Raw genomic sequence first — 26,073 nt, 5'->3', positions numbered from 1 at the left:
GAAGTGGGTATTGAGGAAACATATCTCAACATCATAAAAGTTATATATGACAGACCTACAGCCAGTATAGCACTCAACGGTGAAAACCTCAAAAGCTTCCCACTAAAATCTGGGACAAGACAAGGATGCCCACTATCACCACTCCTATTCAACATAGACTTGGTAGCCCTGGCCACAGCAATCAGGCAAGTAAGAGAAGTAAAAGGGGTCTAAACTGGAATAGATGAGGTAAAAGTGTCACTATACGCAGATGATAAGACACTATATATAGAAAACCCTAAAAGGTCCACACAAAAACTACTAGAGCTGATCAAAGAATTTAGCAATGTAGCAGGTTACAAGATTAATGTTCAAAAATCAGTTGCATTTCTTTACACTAATGATGAATCAACAGAAAAAGAAAATAAAGAAACAATCCCTTTTAAAATAGCACCCGAAGTAAAAAAATATCTAGGAATAAATCTAACCACAGAGGTGAGAAAATTATACACAGAAAACTATTAACCATTGGTGAAGGAAATTAAAGAAGACTTTAAAAAATGGAAAGGTATCCCATGCTCTTGGATTGGAAGAACCAATATTGTTAAAATGATCACACTGCCCAAGGCAATCTACAGATTTGATGCAATCCCTATCAAATTACCTTAGACATATTTCATAGAACTAGAACAAATCACAATAAAATTTATATGGAACCATTAAAGACATAAAATTTCCAGGGCATTACTGAAGAAAAAAAGAAAGAGCCTGGAGGACTAACTCTCCCAGACTTCAGACAATACTATAGAGTTACAGTCATCAAGACAGCATGGTATTGGTACAAAAACAGACATATAGACCAATGGAACAGAATAAAGAGCCCAGAAATGAACCCACAAACTTTTGGTCAACTAATCTTTGACAAAGGAGGCAAGAATATACAATGGAATAAAGACAGTCTCTTCAGCAAGATAAACATAAGACAAGATACAATTAACTTCCTAAAAGAAAATACAGGCAAAATATCTGACATACATCTCAGAAATGTTCCCCTAGAGCAGTCTACCAAGCAATAGAAATGAAAGCAAGAATAAACAAATGGGACCTAATGAAACTTACAAGCTTCTGCACAGCAAAGGACACCATAAGTAAAACAAAAAGACAACCTACAGAATGGGAGAACATTTTTGCAAATGAAACTGACAAAGGCTTGATCTCCAGAATATATAAGCAGCTCATATGACTTAATAAGAAACAACGAAATAACCCAATCCAAAAATGGGCAGAAGACCTAAACAAGCAATTCTCCAAGGAAGACATACAAATGATCAATGGGCACATAAAAAAATGCTCAGTATCACTAATTATCAGAGAAATGCAAATCAAAACTACAATGAGGTATCACCTCAAACCATTCAGAATGGCCATCATTCAAAAATCCACAAATGACAAATGCTAGAGTGGCTGTGGAGAAAGGGGAAACTCCCACACTTCTGGTGGGAATGCAGTTTGGTGCAGCCACTGTGGAAAACAATATTGAGTTTCCTCAAAAGACTAGGAATACACTTGCCATATGACCCAGGAATCCTGCTCCTGGGCATATATCCTGAAGGAATCCTACTTCAGAATGACACCTGCACCCCAATGTTCATAGCAGCACTATTTACAATAGCCAAGATATGGAGACAGCCTAAATGTCCATCAATGGATGACTGGCTGAAGAAGTGATATATTTATACAATGGAATACTACTCGGCCATAAAAACTAACAACATGGGGCCATTTGCAGCAACATGGATGCTCCTGGAGAATGTCATTCTAAGTTAAGTAAGCACGGTAACAAGGAATAAAAAGAAGTTATCTCCAGGTACAGTTATTTTGATTAAAATTTCCATACAGAAAGCAAGTCACCCCCAAGAATGCTGCCAGGAGGAGCATCTGAGTGTAATAGCCCAGCCAAGCAAATTTGATTCTGACCTTCTCTCCGTAGAATTTCCTGCAGAAAGACAGAAGGTAGTTTCAGAAGACACACATAATCACTCTGTAGCTTCATCCTCATGTTAATTTCTTTTTTCTTTTTTGGGGGGACATAATTATGTTTATTTATTTCTTTTTTAAATGAAGGCTTTGGGGATTGAACACAGGACCTCATGCATGCTAGTCATGCACTCTACCACTGAGCTATTCCCTCCCTCCATCATATTAATTTCTGATTCTAAATCAAGGGGGCTTTAAGTTTATACCCCTGGCTCAATTCACACTTAAAACATGCGTTTCCATAGCAGTCCCCAAATTCTACCGTGAAATAAGAAGTATTTTACATATCATAGAAGTACAGATCACTGGTTCACCTGCTGAAGAGAGATAAATGAGAACAGAGCAAAAGAGGGGACGAGGCCGACTCCGGAACAGTTACAAGGGATCATCACCACTCACTGGACAGTCTGGCACATTCAACAAATCCCGCCATAGATCATTCTTAACAGGCTTGACACAAGTGGACATCAACAACTGGCTCAGTCATCTGCTCCTGCCTTATCTCGGGAACGTCCCGGGAGCAAATGCATGGTAAACCACAGATAATAAGGAAATGGCTGATAATGATAACAACTGGGAGTGCAATGTCTCTCTGACAAAATATTTATAAAACTCATTGTGGGAATGGGAGAGGGCAGGATGGATGTGACTGAGGAAGGTACTGCCCTGTATTTTTTGTATTTAGCACGTCTGTTTCTCCTAGGTTTTAAAAGCTCCTCAACGTTTCTCAGTTAATCTGGAGTAGATGGAACAGGCCAGGGAGGCAAAATTAGAAGAAAGGAGGCAGGGCATGAAGTGGTACCAGGCTGATCCTGAAAGGGAGACAGACACAGACAGGCAGACACAGAGGGTTTAGGGATGAGGCGGAACAATGAGACGGCTGCTCAGGTGTGTCTTGCTGTTGCTGATACTTCCCTCAACTGGCTCACTGCTGACTCGGCAGTGCTGGGTAAAACCTGTGGATTTCCTCAGCTCTGAGTTCTCTCTGAGGCTTCTGGCTCAGGCTGGAGCTGAGATGAGCTCCGTGGGCTTAGCCTAGGGGGGACTCAGCTCTGAGAACAGCCTGGAGTCCTGGGAAACTTCACGCAGGAACCCCCTTGGGCTGGACCAGCACTCACAGGGCTGCTGTGAGGCCAGCTCCATCGTCAGAGACCTGGGTGTGGACCATTCCATGGGGAAAAGGGCTGAGCCCGATGCCAAATCAGATAGGAGGGACAAAGTGTGTTCATTCTCATGTGACTGGGCTTTGTGGCCTGGCTCACGGATGGCAGGCTCAGGATGGTGTCTGGCAGAGAAAACCCTGGCAATGGGTTTGAGATGTCTTGGACTCTTTCTTGTTAAGCTTTTTGTAATACATTCTTATCAACTATCCGTCCTGAAAATGCCAAATTCAAAACTGAAAGAATTTTAGAAGTTGCCTGCTCCAACTGGCCAATGGTAAACACACCCTGCTACAGTTAGAGAGCTGGTCAGGCAGCCACTGCCTGGATATTTACAGTGATGGGGATTTCATTACTTCCCAAGGTTACATGTCGGCAAGAAGGTCAGAAAGACTTTTTGAACCTTAAACAGATGTCTGCCTCCTAGTCCTTGCTGAAAGGCTAGAAATAATGAGGATCCCTTCAAATGTAGTTTTGTCTGATTGTTATCTCTCTCTGTCAAAAACACCCCAATTATTAACATCAATTTTTCAAAATTCAGCTTTGATTTCTTTTTATCAAAGTTATACCATACATTCAATAAAGAGTCAAACAGTTCTCGAATACCAATTGTAAAAAGGAGCAGTTCCCAACAACCGCCCCATTTCCTGGCCAGAAGCAACCATGTTCAGCTCCTACTGCTGACTCTTGGGATAATTACTCCCTTTCTCTGACTAATATCCTTGTAACACAGCCTACTGATTTTTTCAGCTTTATGTATCACCTATTTAAACTTCTATTTTGGAAAATGAGGATTAAGCTGTCTTTCAAACCCCATCTCATCTACACACCCAAACCTTCATTCTTCCAACCTTTTGATACAATTACATTATAATTTTCATCAGCTCAGTATCCTTGCTTTACATTTTTAGGACTCTGTACAGACTGTTCACAGCTGTAGCAAGTTGTCTGCTAGACTTACATTTTCTTCCCTACTTTGTTTTTCCTGGAGTTAATAATTGTCTTGGTCGTTCATGGTGCACTTAGATTTCTGTGCACTTAACACTTCAACCCCAGACCTTCTCTTAACGAATAACTTTCTCAATACTTTCCAATACATTGTCTACGAATTTCATCTCCTTGAATAAATCTCTTCAGATCTCCTTCAACCTGCATTAACGACATGCTAGTCTTGTCACAGAGCTCAAGGGGCCACCAGTGGGAAGCAACAAGGGAATACATGGACCAGGAGCAGGGAAAAGATCAACATAATTTCCTTAGCAAACATACTTAAAATAGTGGGAAAATTGTTTGCTTTACAAACACAAACACACACACAAACCCCAAAAGCCCATAAAGAATGATTAAAGAGCCATCAAACCCATTGCCCTGCCTTCAAATTCTGCATAACATAAAACAAAAATAACAGAAGGAAAATATCATATAAATATGAATCTCAAGGGGGATGGGGTACACTCAGTGGCAGAGTGTGTGCTCAGCCTGCATAAGGTCCTAGATTCAATCTTCAGTACCTCCATTAGAAAAAAAAATTAAAAAGAAAAGAAAAATGTATCAACTTTAAATATTTACATATTTACAAGTGTCCTCTTTTAAAACTGTGTTCTACAGGATAACCCGGGTTAATGAGAAAGTGCCTCTTCATGACTGTGATCCTGCTGAAAATTGAGGGAGGAAATTAGAGTATGACCACATGAAATAAAATCCCTTATGAAATAATGATCCCGGGTGACAATCATTATTGGCTGCTGTCATCACAAAAAAGAAAGTCAACTGGACATTATGTACCTTATTACAGGAGTACAAAACTTCACATAACAAGTATTCTTGCACAAAGTTGAACCACAATCAGATCAAGCTTTTAGGGGAGGATCAAATCACTTAGCTAAAGCCAATACATAGGATGGAGAAACAAGTCTAACACCACAGGGGAGAATGAAATTAGCCAAACAGGAAATAGAGAAACCCCTCAGCAATTTCAAGGAAAATGAGAAACAGGAAAATTATAGATTAGAACCCACTTGAGAGATATGCTAGTTGCAAGGTCTGAACCTAGCCTGGATCCTGATTTCAACCCCAAAACTACTTAAAACTGTATTTTTGTGACAATCAGGGAATTATTTTGTAACCCTAAAAAAGAAAGGAATATTCCAATTGTATTTGAAAGAGACCTTGTCATTTCTCTAATGAAAGGTTAAGCTATGTAGGATTGTCTTCAAAATGATCCCGTAGTGGGGGAGGGGAGGAGGTAGAGATGAAAGATGCAACAACAGTGACTCTGAGTTTATAATTCTGGAGCTGGGTGACAGATACAGGCAGGCTGGCTGTGCTGTTCTCTCTACTTCTGTACATGTTTGAATCTTTCCGTAAAATGTGAAACAAACAAAAAGTCTTCAGTGTTTTAAAACCCTCACTTTGAAGGTTAAGAGGTTTGCCCAAGTAGGTGGGCACCTGCATGGGACACTGAGATTAGAAAGAAAAGGCACTTGGCTCCAGGCCTACCTGGGGCTACCTTGACCCTCCTCTTCTCCTCACCATCCACAGCCAGCCCATAACTGCATCGTGTCAGCTCCACTCCCCAAACGCATTCCTCCCTGGCTCCCACCATCTCTCATCTGGCCCACTCCAAGAGCCTCCTACCCGGCCTCCCTGCTTCCTGGGTCCCTGCAATTCATTCTCCACATTATCTTTGCAAAATGTGAGTGAGAGAAAATTACTTTAGTGCTTAAACTATCATGACTGCATCTCACTGCACTTAGAGTCTACACTCCTTTCCGTGCTCCTGATGCCCTTCTAAACCTCATGTCTCATCACTCTCACCAGCGCTGGCTCCAGTATCTCCTCAAACCTGCTGAGCACATTTGTGCCTCGGGGCCAATGGACAAGCTGCCTCTATTCCTGGGGTGGCTTTTCCCAGATCCTCAAAGTCCAACCTCCTTATCACCATCTCAGCTCACATGTAACCTACTCAAAGATAGCTTTCTTGACTCACTTCCCCCCAAGTCTCCCATCTCAACACTGTCTTATTTCCTTCATTTCAATCTGACATTGTTTCCTTATTCGCCCGATTATTTTTGTTTGCTCGGTTGTCCTTGGCCTCCCTCCCCCCAGCAGCCTTGCCCAAACAACGTAAGCTCCCGGGGAGCAGCCGGCACTGGTGCTCTGAGAAGACACATGCTGAGCGCGACATTACAGTCACGTGGTGTAGTGAAACGGTGTCGAACAGCAGATACAGCAAAGCAGTGAGAATTTCTCTTATTTTATAATTTAAGTGAAATCTAACATTTACTCCTGTTTAATGAAGAATTTGGTAGGTCTTTGCTCCCAGTTCCTGGACGGCAACTACTAAAGCCTTGAAATTTCCCAAGATAGGAGTGTCTTTGCTATTCATGGTGGAACCTTGGATGGCTTGTGTTCATGAGATGACTCAGGATGGGGACTGGCCAGCCAGAGACACCAACCATGTTATTAGAGGAGTGGGGCTTTGAGATTTGTGACAAGTGAGTGACCACCAGGAGAGGAAGGGGCTCAATGGTTTGGGCTAGGGAAAGGTTTGACTTACAGTTAGGGTTTGGGTTAGCCATGTCGGTAGTGACCCAATAAATCATGGCTTTGTAATAAAGCCTGCAGTAAAAACTTGGGGCAACAAAGCTCAGAGCTCCTGTGAGCTTCCTGGTTGGTAACACTCTTGGAGGACTGTCACACATAGATGCCATGAGGACAACCCTGAGCCCTTCCCACTGGAGTGCTCTCCACAACAGCTCACCTGATGAGATCTAAGGGCTGCTTCTTGTCTATGCTTCGAGGAGGAGCCCATTCCCTGTACAGAAGGCCCTGTTCGCTGGGGCAGCTGAGGTCCTCTGACGGAGGCTGAAGTTGCACTGGGAAGCAGAAGCAAACAGGTGGACGTCACTGTCACAACCTGTTCACATGTTCTGTTGATAAAATGTGGTGCTAACACTCCGTGGTCATTTGTAAATAACGGGCCCTCACTTGCCAGGAGGGATGGAGGTACCATATAATTTTTCATAATTCTCACCCAGGGTTAATTTTAACCCCTTGAGGGTCATTTGCAAACGTGGGTGGAAAGGAATGCTTGGGTGTTACAGTCCTGGGACCACCATGGGTACCTGGTGAGAGCCTTGCAGATGCTTAATGTCCTACAACCGGGACAGTCTTCCACAGCAAAAATCCTAGGCCACCCAAGTGCCCAAACTGCTGCAGTGGAGGGACACCTGATGGTCCAGCCTCCTCCTTGGACACCCAGACGAACCTGGACTCTGGCTGGTTAGGGGCAGGGTCAATTCTAAAACCCAGGCTTTTTTGTCCCCACAATTCAGTAGATTTTCGGTGACAGCACATGGAATATAAACAACAAAGAAACTTGACATGATGTTATATATTTAGCTTACTCAAGAAACAAAATTTAAATCCAGTCATTCTCCTTCCCACCTGACCTACTTTCCTTTCTCCTGTACTAGAACCAGATTATTACCCACCCAGCCTTAACATGGGTCCTGACTCCACTTACCTCCCTCCCAAACACCACATGAGATGATTCCTCAGCCTAGATGTGGGACCAGCAATTACAAGAGGCTTTAGTGGAAAAGAACTGGTTGTGCACAGATGCCAACTAAACACTGTAGAATCCTGGTGTCCCACATTAGTAATCATGACAGCTGTTTGCAAGTGTCCCCAAAGTTCATTTAAGACTCTCACTGCTAATTTTGCTGGGACATAAATATGAAATATGTGGACTGCTTGGCTGGACTGCTATGCTGTGTCTCTGATCCAGGAAGCTCAGTGACTGCTCCCTGCCCCTAGCTCCCTGTTCTGTTCATGCATGTGCATCAAGCAGCTGTTTAGTGTCCATTTTAATATGTTAAACAGTGCATTTCACTATTGTCTTCATCCACAAATACGTGTACCACACAGTAGTAATGATCAATCTCAGTCTTTGCTTTCTTTGGTCTTAGAGAGTCAGATAAGTGGATAGCAAAGATAACAAAGTCATAGAGCGCTATAATATAGTATTTCCTTTATTTCAATGACAGGATTTACTTAAAGAGCTTAGATATAACATCCTTGCATTTATGGCATCATTAAGCGTCTGAAGCTGTTACATTTTAAAAACTTCATTTCATGCGAGATGTTATCAGTTAGAGAAGCGCTCCTGAATTTGAGGGGTTGCTGTCATCTCAGACGGAGTCCCTAAGAAATGTCAACACTCTGCAGTATTGCCATCATGACAAAAACCCAGACAGATGAAATTTGCAAAGCCCTGTGGTTTTCTAGTGCACAGACAGAAAATGGAATTTCAGAGGGAAAAAGCCTGAATTACAGAAAATGATAAATGAAATGGTCTAACATGCATTTCCCTTAGAAAGAACTAATTCTTCTTTGGTTGATAATAACATCTATCAGTAATTATGAAAAGAGCTGACAGATGTAAAGTACTTAGTATTGGCCAGGGCTGTTCTAACATTGACACAGATTCATTAACCCCCATAGCAACTCTACGAGGTGGGTACTATTATTATTCACATTTTATTGATGAGGAACTTGACAAACACAGAGGCTAAATGACTTTGACAAGGTCGACAGCAAGAAACCAGCACATGTGTTCCAGCCGGATTCTACACTCTTGGCCACTTTTCTTTTTGTTTTTTGGTGGCGGGGAGATAATACGGTAATTCTGGTGGGGTGTGGGGAGGTAATTAGGGTTATTTGTCTATTTTAGAGGGGGTGTTGGGGGCTGAACCCAGGACCTTATGTGTGCTAAGCGTGCACCCCATCACTTGAGCTTTACCCTCCCTTCTCGAGTCTATACTCTTAGCTGCTAATCTGCACTGCCCCACATGGTAACTCTGGGGGAACTACAGTTCATTCATTCACTCACTCGTTAAACTCAGCCTTCCTGGTGCCTAGGATTCAGCAGTGAACCAGACAACATGATTCCTGCCGTAAATGAGCTTGTCGCCTCCCGACATATTATCTTCACTTTACCCAGGAAGAAACAAGGTCAAGAAGATTAGCCTTTTCCTGTTAACACCGGAGGATACATGAGGTGCTTTATTTCATTTCTGCCATTTGACTTACACCATGGGGAGGAAAAGCTGCCTTGCAGATCCCGGAGCTCACAAGCCTGTTTATCCCGAATTTTTTTTAACACTGTCCCTTACTTGATACTTGATCTGAGAAAGGATGAAGTAAACCTGAAAAGATTCTAAGAGAGCGTGTGGTGTACACAGGGTAACTAACCAGCCACTCTTTACTATCCTAACGGGAATCTGTAGGCATATTTCTTTTCTTTCTCTTTTTTCCTTTTTATGGGCAGCTTTTAAAAACCAAACCAAACCAACCAAACCAACCAAACCAAATCACTGATAATTCAGCAGCAGGTTCTATATCACCCACAAGACAGCAGCTAAACTCGGTTTAGACTTACATAGTGGCTTCTGGTGGCTGGATTGAAGAATGTATCTCTATCCTGAATATAAAAGTCATTCACGCAGCTCTTCTCAAATAGGGTAATGAAAATTTCTTGCTCCTGCTTGATGATACTTTCATCCACTTGGAGGACTTTCATAAAACAGCTGAAATTATCAAAGGCTGAGGACCGGGTTTTCAGATCATTGGGCTTCAGAGGCAATTTTATGTGCAGTATCTCAGCGTATGTACAGAGCACCTCCCACAGGCTGTGTACTTTTGCAAATACAAGCTTGTCATCCAAAACCTATATTGGGAGAATGAAAACACAAACAAGGAAGCTAACTATTTTCACATTTTTAATACACAGATTTTTCTTACGTTGCTGGTAGTTAAAGCACTTGTGCAAACACACACTCATATGACACTGGTAAAAGTGAAGATATAATAAAAATAGATTTGCAAACCATCATACATTTTTGCCTTAAAGATAATTTCTTTGTTCATAGCAGCACTATTTACAATAGCCAAAACATGGAAAGAGCCTAAATGTCCATCAACAGGTGACTGGATAAAGAAGAAGTGGTATATATATACAATGGAATACTACTCAGCCATAAAAACCAACAACATAACGCCATTTGCAGCAACATGGATGCTCATAGAGAATGTCATTCTAAATGAAGTAAGCCATAAAGAGAAACAAAAATACCATATGAGATCGCTCATATGTGGAATCTAAAGACTCATGGACAGAGAATACAGACTTGTGGTTACCAGGGGGGTAGAGGGTGGGAAGGGATAGACTGGGATTTCAAAATTGTAGAATAGATAAACAAGATTACACTGTATAGCACAGGGAACTAGACACAAAATGTTATGATAAATCACAGAGAAAAAAATGTGACAATGAGTGTGTATATGACCATGAATGACTGAAAAATTGTGCTAAACACTGGAATTTGACACAAAATTGTAAAATGATTATAAATCAATAAAAAATGTTAAAAAAAGATAATTTCTTTGTTGAAATTACTGAAAAGTTATTTAAAATCCTTACAGTTCATTCATAAAATAACCAATGTTTTAGATGAGGAAAAGCAAACTTGTTAATTTTAGTCCAAATTAGTAACTAAAAATAGAAACACCAAAATATTCTTTGCAGTGGTATTGTAATGACAACTTTTTAAATTTCTGAAACCTAGGACTATTTGCATATCTGTTCAATATAGTGTTAAACAGCCATTAAAAGGGATTTAAAAGAATTATATTTATTGATATGGAATATATAATAAAAGGAGAAAGCAAAAAAAATGTGAAATAATAATTTTCCTTTTTGGAAGGGAAAAATATCTTCATTTGAACAAAAAAATGTTTAGGAGGATTTTAAGTTTCTTTATGTATATTTAAGGTACAGATGATTTTTAACTCCACTGTTCTTTCATTTTCAATTTTGGGGGGTAAATTTTTGTAATAAAAAACTCTAAAATTGTTCTTGCATAAATACATTAATAGATATATTTATGACTATATTCTCTGGCTATTAAAAAGATCTCCTAGCTTTGGATCTGAAACATACATTCCATAATGCAGATTCTGACTGACTCGCCTCCCAGCCCACAGCGAAGACACGGCTAGTGTGACATGTTTCAAATATCATTCCAGATAACATGCAGGCTCCCAGCCAATGGCTGCAATGGGGCTGACACTGATCTGGTTGCTCCCAGCTGCAGACCATCACAGATGAGGTTAGATTCATAGACTCATGTTGTCTCTGTCAAAAGAAATCAGAAAATGTTTGCTTTTACTTTCACCAAGGGAGCAAGAAGTTGTTTGATTTTTTTTATGCAATAAAATAACAACAAACCAATTTGAACCTGATGAAAAGACATTTGCTCAAAACTGCACAGTAGCAATGAAGGTGCTCTGGCTGGCAGGGACTTGCTGGATTCCTGTGAGTGCTGGACTCCTCACATGGAATTCCCTTGGCACTCCAGAAGGCCTGTGGTTGTCCCCATGTGTTTGTGGCCATATGTGACATAAAAGTCTCTGGCTTTGCCACAATTTCAAAGCCTTTTTTCGATTATGAAACATTTTGCACTCAAATGGAGTTTTCTTGAGTCCACTCACTGATGTCATTCACCAGAGTTATAGTCCAGATCTGACATTCTAGACTCTTAAACTCTTGCAGACATTCAAATGGTTCAGGTTTGGATGTGTATTCACCTCTGGAGGCCTGGACCAAATTCGATAAAGCCACCCGGACAAGTTCAGCAAAATGCAAAGAAATTTTTCTCTCTGCAAGACTGAAATGTCTGTGAAGCTATAAAAACTTCTGCATCTACAAAAAAAGGGAACCAACTCATCAGTAACATATCTATCCATAATGCATGGACATTTAAAAAAAATACTGTATTTACTCCTATTAATTTCTATCTGGCTTTTGCCAAATTGTGTCCTAAACTGTAAGGAAAGTATATAAATGTAGAGAATTTTTGACCTTTTAAGAGAAAAAGGAACCCTCCTACTCGGTTGGAGGGAATGTAAATTGGTGCAGCCACTATGGAAGACAGTATAGAGGTTCCTTAAAAACTGAAAATAGACTTACGTGTGATCCAGGAATCCCATTCATGGGTATATGTCTGGAGAAAAATATAATTCAAAAAGACACATGCACCCCTATGTTCACAGCAGCACTATTTATAATAGCCAAGACACTGAAACAACCCAAATGTTCACTGACAGATGACTTGATAAAGAAGTTGTGGTATATTTTATATATATATATATATATATATATATATATATATATATATATGTATATATATACATATATATACACACACATATATACACATGAACACACACACACAATGGAATACTGCTCAGCCATAAAAAATAAAATAATGCCATTTGCAATAACATGGATGGACCTACAGTGTATTATGCTATGTGAAATAAGTCAGAGAAAGGAAAACAAATATTCTATGTATTAACTTCTATGTATATCTAAAAAATAAAACAAATTAATGACTATAATAAAACAGAAATAGACTCACAGGTACACAGAACAGACTGGTGGTTACCAATGGGGAGAAAGAGGAGAGGGGAGGCAGGAAGGGGGTAGGGGATTGAGAGGTAAAAAGTACTATGTACAAAATGGACAGGTTACAGGGCTGTATCATATAGCAAAGGGAAATATAGCCATTATTTTATGGTGACTTTAAATGGAATATAATCTATAAAAATGTTGAGCCTCTGTGTTGTACACCTGAAACTAATATGATGTAAATCAACTACTAAATTGCAAAGTTTTTAATCAAAGTTTTCTTTTCATATTATTTGCAATAAGTTAGAAGCCAGCACTGTCAATAGAAACATAGTGCAAGTCACAATTTTCCAGTAACCCCATTTACAAAATAAAAAGGAACAAGTGAAATTAATTCCAGTAATAATTATATTTATCCCAAAATAGCCAATATACTATCATTTCAAAAGTGTGATTAACACTTTTAAAACTTATTAATAAATATTTTACATTATTTTTGTTGTACGAACTCTTGAAAATCTATTATGAATTTTCCACTTATAGAACATCTCAATTCACAATAGCCACATGTGGCTGGTGGCTTCCATACTAGACAGGGCAGATTACACCATTCACAATTCTGATAAATTACCTGCTCTTACTTATTTAAAAAACTTGCAGAAAAGGCTTCAGATATTCCCTATATCAAACAAAGCAACCTTGACGGGTGGGGAGTATCTTCATTATAAAGTGAAAAATAAAGGTAAGAGAACCATGGTTACATGTATGTTAATGTAACAATACCTTCTGAATTCATTCAGGACTTTACAATCTTTCCTCATCTGCCAAGGATTCACTGTCACTGCAAAATATTTTTCACTATCATTATTTTTGGAATTGAGAGGCTTCTGATGACCCTGCTTTGTGTATCTGTACATAAAAGAAAACAACAAAACAGAGAAAAAGACCTTATTAAAGATAATTTAGGGTGGAGGGTATAGCTCAAGTGAAAGGTCATATTCTTAGCATGCACAAGGGCCTGGGTTCAATCCCCAGTACTTCTTCTAAAAATAAAATAAATAAAAACCTAATTACCAAACCCCTGCAAGAAATTAATTAATTACTTTAATTAAAAGTTAAAAAAAGATAATTTAGTGCAGGCTTATCAGGCTACAAGAGCTACAATGAATGCACCCCCCATTAATTTAGAAGAAGTCTCACAGTATTTCCCAACATAAAGGCTAAAATGTAATTGAGAACACTTTCTGATGGTCAGCATGATTTTAACAAAATAGTAGATAATTACCTCCCTGGTGTCAAAGCTCTGTCAGAGATGGGCACAGAAAATTTAGTAAGAATGATTTTGCAACTACCTTTGAAAGAAATGCTGAGAAATGATCTTTTCTGTTGGAAAGTAGCCTGCTTTTACATTCTGCAGTAAGCATACGTGTTTACAAACCAGGCAGGAACTGGATCATATTTTACACATACTTTAGAAACTGATTTGAATTTTGCTCTCTACCTGCAACGCTATTTCTTAGGTAATAACATAAGCTGGCCACTATACTAAATTTTGTTTCCCTGCTTGCTTAATCCTCACAACAACTCTGTAAGCTGCTATTATTACCCCCATATAACAGATAAAGGGCTTGAGGCAGAAAATAATTTGGGTAACTTGGTAAATGTTGGAGCTGGGTAAGACTGCAGCCAGTCTGACACTCAAGTCCATTCTTCTCACCAATGTCTGATACTGCTACCTACATTCAGCAATGACCGCTGATTTCATATTTAAGTGTGTCATTTCGAAAAGTGCAAAGCTATATTAGTACTGCTGTGTAAATTATTCTTTTGAGATGTGATTGCCAAAAAAACAAAAACAAATAAAATCAGGGTGCCACTGAGGGCAGGGTGAACTGCATATGGACGGACACAAGGGGACTTTTTGAGGACACAGTTGCACAACTCTACAAATAGCTAAAATTGTTGACTTGTACAATTATAATGTGTCAATTTTATGGCCTGTAAATTACACCTTAATACAGCTTTTAAATTGAGAAACTGGGATACCAAATTAAGACTAAAACACACACACACACACACACACATATATATATATATATATCACACAAAGAACAACAGGCAAATATCATTATTTACTGCACCATTTTCATTCATGCAGCTTCCTTTCCTCACCCGTTCCTGAAAGGATGATTCATTTTTAAAACAGTCTTTTAATTTATTCAGCAAATAATTTTTGACTGCCTAATATGTACACAGGACTAATCTAGGCACTTGGAATAAATCAATAAACAAAACAAAAGTACTGTCCTCACGGAGCTTGGCTGGAGTCTAGCAGGGTTGGGGGGTGACGATGACAATTCACACAACAGAGCAGCAGAGGAGGTGGCATGTTAGGAAAGAGGAACCATGGAAAAATGAAAAAAGGGCAAGGTAAAGAGAGTTGAGGGTATGGGATGAGGGTGATGTTGTATTAAATACCAAAGCTGGCCACACTGAGGACTGAGGTTAGAACTAGGACTAGGATGTGAGGAGTCCCAGTTGGACGGAATAACCATCACCTAGGCCAGCGTGCACCTCGCATGTTCCAGAATGGGGGCACGGCTGGAGCTGCGGAGAAGGGTCAGTGCAGATCCTGTACGGCCTTGGAGGACGTTGTAAGGACTGTGGCTTTTACCCGGAGTGAAATGGGGAGGCACTGCAGAAGGACGACACAATCTAACTTAGGTTTTCAAGGCTCACTTGACTGCCGGGTGAGAATTGTCGAAACGGGTCAGAGATGAAAGGAGGGAAGCCTCTGAGAAGGGCTGTGCAGGAGGAGAGGACAGTGGCTCAGGGCAGGGAAGCAGCAGTGGAGGCAGGAGCCATGGTGAGAAGTGGCTGGGTTCTGGATATGTTTTAAAGGCAGTGTTAAACCAGATCTATTGACAGAATTCATGTGGTATGTCAGTGAAAGTCTGAATAACCCCACGTTTTTTGACCCAAGCAGCTGGAAGGGTTAAGTTTCCATTAACTGAATGGGGGAGGCTGCAGAAAGAACCAGTTTGGGGGGTAGGAGGACCAAGAGCTCAGTTTTTACACATGTTGGTTTTAAGATATCAGAGTTCCAAGTGAAGATGTCAAATCAGCAGAAGACTGTAAGAGTCCAGAGTTGGAGAGAAAAAGTCTAGCGGGAGACAGAAATGTGGAAATCACGGGTCACACAGGTGGTAGAGGAAGACATGAAACCCAGGTACTCAAACATTAAGATAACCTGGCATTAACCATAGAAGTTGTCCTTGAGGGCCTGCCTACTAGGTGTGGATATCAGTAGTTTTTCCCGACCACTCGAGTTTTAAAAAGGAACTTATAAATGAATTCGTGCAAGACACTGCCTCCAGTGGTTGGGTCCAGAGCTGGAGTGGGAGGATGGGATGGTGCACACTACTCCCTACGGCAGAATGTGTGTGTGTGTGTGTGTGTGTGTGTGTGTGTGTGTGTGTGTGTACGCATGTGTGTGTGAGCAGGGGGATGATTTACACCTGGCTTAAGAAAAAGAGCTAGTAAGTCTAGAAGCCGAAAGCTGAAAGAATATCCAGATCTGGTAGAGGGAAAAGGGAAAACACTGTGTACTGTAAGACATATCCCCATAATGCCATTTCCCACCATCCTTTCATCAGGAACACAGTTGGAAAAGGGGGAATTAAGTAGATACGTGTGATGTACACAAAATTTCTGACTATGTAACACTGAATATCTACATATGTAGCAAGCTAATGATATTTATATCTGCTTCAGGTTTAATAACAAGTTCACAACAGAGGGAAAATAAAATATTGAGGACTGGTAGAAGAATCATAGAAGGCATTTCAATGCTCAGAATGGAAGCAAAAGCAGCTTCACCTCACAAAGAATGTCACTGAGTCAAGAATGTTTATATATGCTTAAGAAATTGAGTGTTACAACTTCCTACTTTAAAGAATTAACTTTAATACACATACCAGACTATAAGCAACGTCTATACTGGTGCTTTCTTAAAGGTATTTTTAGTTCCTGCTTGTTCTGATGTACTCCAGAAACTCTGCAAAGAAAACCTTCTATTCAAAGGCTTAAAGGAATAAAAAAAGAAATAACACTGCATTCTTTTAAGTGTTCTCTGTACTGAAAGTCAGTTGCAAATGCAGCACCCTGCCACAGGTCTACATTTTTAACAATAAAGTCCTTTGCGCAATTTTTCAATTGCTATGTGTCTTTGTGTCAGTCTGTCACTCAGAAGCAGAATGGAGTACCAGAAAATGACACATCATGTCTAAAACTACAGATGTGGAAGATGAACGTCCACCAGGAAACAGCCAAGTGGGAGGGTAAGGTTTACCTTTTAAGTTACCGTAAGTGCAGTTACACCTGCTCCCTGCTTCCCCTGTGAAGTGAAGGACTAGTCTTTTCCAGAAAAGCTCTCATTCTGAGAACTGTCTTCTTTAAAATATTTGGAGATTCTCTTTTAGGTTCTTTCATTTTTAAGGTTTTCCCCAACTCTGCATCCCATAACAAGTGTTAAAATTATCCAATAGCCTATTGTTACAGAACATACTCTACAAAAGCTGAGGTTTCCCAGGGTTTGGATACCAGAACTCTGTTACCAGATAATCCTAAAGCCTTCCTTCCATAACTGACTCTTCTGCCAATTCCCAGCTGTGGGCAAATTCAGATTCTCAGACCAGGTAACTTTCTAACTCTGCCTACAAACACTCTACTGCCAGTAAAGGAACTCTCAGACAGGAAGCACACAAAGCCCCTAGTGAGGGTTGCCTCCTTCAAACAATCAAGATGCCATCACCAAGCAAATATTTAAACCTACTGCAAAACTTCTGAAGACATCTTACAAACAATATAGTTTCTATAGATGCATACTACTTGCTCTGGACTAGTGATTTCCAATGGAGGGAACAAAGGACCACATGACCCAAGCAATTTTTTAAAACTGCACGTAACCATTCCTCTTCACGTGAGGATTCAGTCGAGCCCGTCTTACAGGCCTAGGTGTAACAGAATGACAGCACCTCTAGGAGTCGGGTGAAAAGCAGCGAGGTAGACTTCCAGTGAAAGGGGGTGATGTAATAGGCCCCATCGCCCACTTACCTCCCACCAAAGGACAATCATCTCAGATCGAGAACAAACACTTTGGGAAACAGAGGTTGTTTATGTTTTTATGGTTTTCTGGTGGAAATAATGCCCTGAGTCATGTGAAGTTGTGGCTGCAAATTGAACAGGGGACCAGACATTTTCACATTCAGGACACAAATAGACCCTGGGTAGCCACCATATCTGCTCTCCCCTTTGCCTGTTCACCCCAAAAGCTGCAGGACTCTCCTGCTTGCAATGACACCCACCGCTTCTCACAAATTCTTGCCAAGTTCACGTCAGCAGCTGGTGGTCTCAAAGTCACCATTTGTACTGCTATGAAGTCCCTCCATTACTTTATATCCCTTCTATTTTCTCTGTTGTCTTCCTAGCTACACTTGCATTCAGAAGCTGGTTATCGCACTAACATTGCCTCTGTAATCAGTCCAGGATACAGGAAGTAGAGATTCAACTGTAACCAGTCCCAGAATACTTGTCATGCCACTCTACTATCCCTACAAAATACTGTGGCATCCCTCATCTCACCCAAAGAACCACCGCATTACTTACAGGTTGTAAAAGTAGAGGGCTTTCTCTACTGGGAAACACTGTGGCTTGTGGTAGAGCTGTGATTTCAGTTTTTGCAACTAGTTACAGGCAAAAAGACATGGTCCGCAAATTTTCTTCAAGCGTTTGGAATTTAAACTTTTATTAGATACAGAGCCGGCGGACTAACCGTAATCTATGAACATATGGTCATATTATCAAATAATGTTCATGTCTGCCTTACAGACATGTAAGAACTTGAATTACACCTGCATCCTGTAGGCCTTTAGAATTGGATGTGAAGCATCCTGTGAGTTAAAAACCTCCTATCCAGTCACAGAACACCTTAAAGACAACATCACATTAATGCCACTGAATACATCAATATAGTCCATGTACGGTTAAGTTACATCTCCAATTTCTCAGAGCTGGAAAGGAGATGTCTAGAAAAGCTGGAAAAGCCCAATTACCAAAACAGCTCAAAAGTTAAAGCAGACCCCTGCACCTCCCAGAGCGGAGGGCGGAGGTGGCATTGCCCACCACCCTGTCCTCCCCCAGGACGTGGCATGTGGGGAAGCAGGCAGGAGTGGGTGGCTGGACTCGGAGGTGGAGAGGTGATGAAAGCAAGAGTGGAACTGCTCTGATCCTAGAACAACAGAGCTGTAAATAGCTCGGCTTCAGTTCAACACGCTCCCTCTCCCATTTTCCCTCCCACCAACGTGAGAAACAGAGCCCAGTCAGGCACTTTCTGCCCATGACGGTGACTACTAGCAGGAAAGGGACCAGGATAAAAGCATGTCCTATAAAAGATCAGTCTGATTTTAAAGACTCCGTTATAAACAATGAACAGCACTGTCAGAGTTGGACAATTGTGAGGCGCTCAAATAGGGAGGAGGAGGTTGAGGATCCATTTCCAGCACTTCCATGTCTTTTATCACTCCTATTTCTGACCTTTCCTTTGCCATTTTTTGTAGCACTGCCATCACTGGCAGGTAAAGGGGCAGCAATTCGACTTGGCCGTTTGGCTGATGGGGCTACATTTCCCAGCACTGGAATGAAAAGGCACTGGAAGAGGATCAGCTGGAAGATGTGAAACGCAATCCTGACCTGTGCCAAACTCTAACCAGGTGACCCTGGGTTAGGCTCTTAGTCTCTCTGGGATTCCGGCTGTTTACTTATAAAAGAAGGTTTTGTCATTGCACAAATATATCCAATATGAAATGTAACGTGAAAGTCAAACATAATGATATCTCACCTGCTTGCCTCAGGGAACTGTACAAGCACTGAACACTATGTGAATGTAAACACAGAGTTAAGAAAACTATTGAGGTAAAGAGCTAAACTGAACATGGAGATAAAGTTTTATGGATTTTCTTGGCTTTCTTTTTTAATTGCAACACTGAATTAATAGTTATTAGCAATAATCCACACCACCACCCCTGCGAATAAATAAAGTAGATAAGCACTGCCTGGATGCCTGCTATGGCCCGATGCTAAGCAGGGTGAGGGTTATAAAGGAGGCTGAACAAGGGAGTCTTCTCCAGTTACCAGCTAAGTGAGGAGACACATTGGAAACCACCGGGGAATGGTACCAAGTCAGTACTCAAAGCCAAGATTACAGGCTACCGATCATAAACATTGCAGGAATACAAAGAGGAGCTAGAAGTATTTGGAGTAAATAGGGAAGACTCTATGAAGGGAATGGGGCTCCAACTAGTTCTCAGGGCAATTCTAAGCTGTTTTAACTGAAGACTGGATAGGAAAAGGCTGGTGACTCCTGGTTTTTAATAAGGCACAGGTTACCCTAGGAGGCTAAGTCACATAATGATTGGAACACATAAGGTAAGGCCAAAATGATGGAAGGTCGAGACTACCTGGCTGAGATATGGTTGTGGTAAGTCTCTACTTGACTGTAGATGTTGGAGCGTCAAAACTGTAGGTTGACTGAAAGCGGGGGGAGAGAATATCCAAGAATTCAGCAGAAGGAAAAACTCATGTATCAGGGATGAAAGCTCTTCATCAGAGTATCAGCAATCAGAATAGACGCTTGAAACCAAAAGCATACATTTCCAGAAGCCGACAATATGTGGAGGGTGGTGAGAGAAATATAAATCAAAGACCATTCCAAGCCTAGGGTATTCAAGACCGGAAGAATGATTATACCACTGAATAAGTGGAGATGCTGCAAGAAAAATGATTATGAAATCAGCTTTAGACATGTTGAATCTGACATATGAGCTAAGAGTAGGTGTTCTCCAAGAAGCTCAAAATTCAAAACTGAAGCACAGATCTAGAGTACAGGCTTAAGATGCAGACGGACAAGACATGATAAATCTCCTAAAAGAAAACATAGGCAAAACATTATCTGACATAAATCTTATCAAAGTTCTCCTAGGGCAATCTACCCAGGCAATGGAAATAAGAGAAAAAATAAACAAAAGGGACGTAATTAAACTCATAAATTTCTTCACAGCAAAGGCAACCATAAGTAAAACAAAAAGAAACAACAACCTACGAATGGGAGAAAATATTTGCAAATGATACGACTAACAAAGCCTTAATTTTCAGAATATATAAACAGCTCATACAACTTAATAACAGAAAAAAAACAACTCAATCCAAAAATAGGCAGAAGACCTAAACAAGCTTTTCTCCAATGAAGACACAAATGGCCAATATGCACATGAAAAAATGCTCGATATCACTAAAAAACAGAGAAATTCAAATCAAAACTACAATGAAGTATCAGCTCACACCAGTCAGAATGGCCATCGTTCAGAAGTTCATGAATGATAAATGCTAGAGAGGCTGTAGAGGGAAGGGTACCCTCTTACACTGCTGGTGGGAATCCAGCTTGGTGTAGTCATTATGGAAAGCATGGACATCCCTCAAAAAACTAAAAGTAGACTTAGCCTATGACCCAGTGATCCCACATCTGGGTATATAACGGGAAAGAACTCCAATGTGAAAAGATACCTGCACCCCAGTATTCATAGCACCACTGTATACAATAGCCGAGACATGGAGGCAAGCTAAATGTAGCAACAGATGACTAGATAAAGAAGTTGTGGCATATTTATACACTGGAATACTACTCTACCATGAATAGGAAAAAACAAAACCATTTGCAGCAACATGGATGGAGCTAGAGATCGTCATTCTAAGTGAAAGCAGCCAGAAACAGAAAAATACTAAATGATACCACTCATATGTGTAATCTAAAAAAAGAGAGAAAAAGACACTGTGAACTCATCTACAAAACAGAAACAGTCTTGCAGACTTAGTAAACAATCTAAAGGTTACCAGGGTAAGGGGATGGGAAGGGATAAATTTGGGAGTTTGAGATTTACAAATGTTAGCCACTATATATAAAAAGAGATTTTAAATAAAATTTCTTCTATATAGCACAGAAACCTATGTTCATTATCCAGCAATAACCTATAATGAAAAACCCGATACAGCCACCAACTGAGGAAGCAAGAGAAGAAAGGAGAGTTAGTTATGGTGGGCTAGAGCCCACATCTACAATCCTTGTCAGCCACTGAGGCTGCCCCGAGTACACTGAGCCTTCCACCCAGGGACAGGCTGACATGACATGCGTCCTGCAAACCTGAGGCAGCGGATGCCATCCCCAGGTCTGGTCCTGGGAGAGATGGGAGCAAGTCTACCTGCTCCCCTTGGGGCAGCACCCCTCCCCGCAGCCCCCGCCACCTGACTGCACCGCACCTGCCTCTCAGGAACCCACTGACTTGAAAAAAAGTGATCCACGAACCTGGGGCAGCGGCAGGGAGATGGGCAGCGACCTGGCAAACTGGTCGACTTGCCCCCATCTCCCCCACGGCCTGTCCAGGGCTCGGCTTCTGCTGCTCCAGGCACGGTCCGCAGGTCGGCCTGCTTCTGGGAGGAGGGCGCGGTGTGGTCGAAGGCAGTGGCGGGTTATGGGGTCTGCCCATGGGAGCCCGTGGATTTGTTTCAAACTCCCCAGCGCATGGCCTGAGCTTGGCCTCTGCTGCCCCAGTTTCGTGGAACTCAGGTTACAGGTCAGCCTGCTCCTGGAAGGCGGGTGCTGTGCTGTCAGGGATTGGCGGTGGATGCCATGGCGTGATTGGGGCTGCCCTGTGAGAGAGCGGGGTTTGCAACCATTTCCTGCTGCTGCTGCAGCCATCCCAGCACACTGATCGCACCGAGCCCACCTCCCAGGAGCAGACTGACCTGTAACCTGAGTCCCATGAACCTGGGGCTTTAGAGGCCGCCCCCAAGGTCAGCCCGCGGGGAAGATGGGAGCAAATCCAGGGGCTCTCATGGGGCAGCCCCCATTCCATCCGAGGCCCCGCGACCGCACCGCACCCGCCTCCCAGGAGCAGGCCATGGTCTGAGGGCTGGTTGGAGATGCTCCGGAGCCGTCCAGCACACTCCCACCTCCTGGGGCTGTACCTGCTCTCCTAAATCCGGGTGTAAGCGGCGGCACAAACGCGGGGTTCAGGAACTACTAATAGCGGGGTTACCACGAACCACAGCGGCGGCTGGGACCCGCCTCAGGGTCCTAGCGGGACGCGCGGCCGGGACCTCACCTCCGCACCCCTCCCTGTGCGCCTTCCCAGCTGCACAGCCCAGGCGTCACCCGCCGGCTCCCTGAGCAGCGGCCCCCACTAGCGCCCCCTTAACTGCCCAGCAGCGGCAGCCGAGCCGAGGGCAAGCGGCGGCCCAGACCCCAGGCCGTGTTCCTCCTCCAGGAGCTGGTCCAGGAGCAACCGGCTGCCGCCAGCTTCCACGCGTTCTGGGCGGTTCCGGCGTCCGCGCGTCTGTCCGTCTGCGCGTGCGCGCCCCTCCTCCTCCCGCCTACAGCGCAAACTGCTCGGGTGGGTCTCCTGCTTTACCGGACCTGGCCACTGGGGCCGGGAGGAGCCGGCTGGGGCCCCTCCTGCTCGTCCCGCCGGGTCTCCATTCCCAGAGCTTTCACCCCGCCACCGACTGGGTCCTGGCACAGAACTAGAACCACGACTGCCCTGGGCCAGGACACACCCCGCCAGCCCCACTTCCCCTGCTCACCTTCCCCTCCCTGTTACTACCCTCCCACCCCTGGCCAGGCCCAGTTTCCCACCAGACCTTGAAGACAGGGCTTCTTCTCCTCACACCGAAGTCCTTGCCCTGACACTCCGTCCTGCTAGGTCCTAACCTATGGCCCCTACACACTCATGCCTCACCACAGGACCCCCAACATCCTGAAACTGTACCCCTCACCTCTCAGCCAGGTCAGTTCCACTCTGAGCGGGCCCCACACTCCTCAAACTATACCCCCTCACCGTGGGATCCCCTTCACTCTGAGTGCACCCCTACCCTGAGCTGACTCCCTCACCCCTCACCCTGTGGTTGGGGTGGGGAAATCCGGGCTCCAGTAATGATGACTACTGCCACCAGTGGGGGATGCAGCCTAGTGTGCACCTTCATAGTTAATGTCTGAGTCTACAGGGCGAGGCAGGCTGGGTTGAAGGCGGTTCCAATTCCCGCCCTGGCTCCCTGATGCCCACACCCTGTGTCTCATCTGACCCGATGGGTCAGGGTGATCCCAGGCTGCCAGCCACTGGCCTGTGGGCCTTGGGTGGTTGATGGTCCTGATGGTGATCTGGATCCCTCGGGTGGAGGCACTGGGCACGCGGACCTTTGGGGTGGGGGAGTTCAGAGGGTGCACTTGAGCCCAGGGGTAGACAGCAGATGGTGGGCTGTGTGCATGGGGCTGTGTGCGTGACCTAGGCTCAGCCCAGGTGGGTGCAGGGATCTTGTTCATTCACACCAGGCCAGAGGGAAGAGGGACGGAAGCTTTTAAAGCATCAAAGTTAGGAAGCCAAGGCTGGAGAGCAAAGTAGGAAGGTGCACTGTCCAGGCCACCATGGATCCTGCCGCGACGCTGTTCCCTTGCATCAGTGGAGAGTGGCAGTTGACTGGTGAATGAGACATCCCCTGCTGTGGTATAGTTTACAGGCAATTGAAGGGATTTTGACAGGTAATTTTAATCCAATAATTGTCACTTTCTCTGCGGGAGATTAGGTCCAAAGTCATGGGGAATCTGGCAGTGATCCTGCCTGAACTCCAGCCAGGGACAGTGGAGGACCCACCCAGGAATCATCATCATAGCTCTCACCAAAAGTCACTGTAATAGAGAAGAACAAATCTGACTCCATATTGGATCTGTTCCTTTTCCTTTAACCCTCTGCCGTGTTTTCTAGGCTTAGTCTTGCTAGCTCTGCCCCTTTTGTAATACAATGTTGCCTTTAGCCTGAAATAAACAGGAGAGCCTATTCTCAGGGCTCTGAACTTTAAGGATATTAACATTTTTGCACTCCTATAAAGATAACAAGTTGCAGAATAGAAAAAGTATGTTTTGTTGCAGGTTTTACATGAACACCATGATCTGACCCACGTGGACAGCTGCAAAGGATTCCAAGAACAAAGAAATCCTACACCAAGAAGTTTGCAACAACCAACCACAGCCCCTCCCCTTTTTAGTAGAAAAGGAGCCTGAAGTCTGACTTGGGGAAGATGGTTCTCCAACATATTAGTCTGCCATTATCTTGGTCTGCAGCTGTCTACGTAGACTAGGTCATAATGCCTCTGTAAACCCTCTAACAAAACAAAAGTTATTTTCTATTCTGAAACTTGTTGTCTTTATATAACTGCAAAAGTGTTAATAACCTTAAAGATCAAAGCCTTGAAAATAGGCTCTCTATATTTCAGGCTAAAGGCAACATTGTTTTACAAAAGGTGCAGAGCTAGTAGGACTAAGCCTAGAAAAGAGGGCACAGGGTTAAAGCCAAAAAACAGATCTTCTATGGAGTCAGATTTTTTTCTTTTCTATTAGAGTATATTCTATTTTAGTTTCAAGTTTATAATAATAAAGTTTAGCCTTTTCCCATGTTAAATTGTGCAATTTTCAGGAGCATTAAGTGCATTCACAATGCTGTGAGACCAACACCACTGGTTTCAGACTATTTCCTTCCTCAAAGTAAAAGCTTGTATACAAAGCGCACCCCACATCCTACCTCCCCCAGCCCATGTCAAGCCCTAATCCCCTTTCTCTCCCTATGTCTTTACCTATCTTGGAGGTTCCCTATCAATGAAATCATATAAAAGGTGGCTTTTTTTTCTGTCTGCCCACATATTTTAAGTAGGGACGGGTGAATTTTTGTTTGTTTTCACATGAATCAGCATTTTTGTATTTTGAGAGGAAAATCCAGATGGATTAAAGATGAGACGTACCAAGTGAAGCCCTTTTAGTAACTCTGGCATAATCTCGGGGTAGGCACTGCTGTCCTAAGTGTGAAACCAGAGCCAGAAGGGAGATGCTTAGCTCTTCTTGTGGCAAAATAAAAGCAAACAAAAACAGAAAACAAAGGCCAAGAAAGACAGACGGAAAGACAGACCACAGCCTGGAAAAACCTTTCCTCTTGACCCAAGGTCAGAGAAAAGCTTCACATCCCTGTGGTCCAAAAACCTCTTGAAGCCCAGTGTTCTGAAAAGAAACAAAACACACACAGGCAGTTCCAACGAGAGGCAGTGCAGGTGGCCAGTGTCTGCTAGAGTTGTTTGATCTCTCAGGTGAGGACACAGGCAGACGGACAGACTGCAGACACAGCATTGGCCACCATCACACTGGTAGGTCTTTAGCCCGGTGATAACCAGCCCTGGTGGCAACGTGAACAGGCAGAGGCCCCAGGAGGTCCCCTGGAGGGAAGAGCAAATGGACGCTCCTCTCCGGCAGAACAAGGTGCAGGATACGTCAAA

The 26,073-nt window shown here is 42.8% G+C and overlaps 1 protein-coding gene across 1 annotated transcript in view; it reads right to left on the bottom strand.

Moving 5' to 3' along the window:
- The window catches only part of LOC140691963 (uncharacterized), a 47,245-nt gene extending 24,198 nt beyond the window's left edge, over window positions 1-23,047 (bottom strand). The window contains exons 1-5 of the mRNA XM_072956539.1: window positions 22,866-23,047; window positions 13,435-13,560; window positions 11,182-11,376; window positions 9,622-9,909; window positions 6,940-7,054 (exon numbers count right to left, since the gene is read on the bottom strand). Coding sequence (XP_072812640.1) covers window positions 6,940-7,054; window positions 9,622-9,680 — 174 coding nt within the window. The 5' untranslated portion in view covers window positions 9,681-9,909; window positions 11,182-11,376; window positions 13,435-13,560; window positions 22,866-23,047. The remainder of the gene's footprint in view (window positions 1-6,939; window positions 7,055-9,621; window positions 9,910-11,181; window positions 11,377-13,434; window positions 13,561-22,865) is intronic.
- Between the last annotated feature and the right edge of the window lie 3,026 nt (window positions 23,048-26,073).

Source organism: Vicugna pacos, chromosome X (genome assembly GCF_048564905.1).
Source record: "Vicugna pacos chromosome X, VicPac4, whole genome shotgun sequence".
NCBI classification, from domain to species: Eukaryota; Metazoa; Chordata; class Mammalia; order Artiodactyla; family Camelidae; genus Vicugna; species Vicugna pacos.
This window is presented reverse-complemented; position numbering and strand designations above follow the sequence as displayed.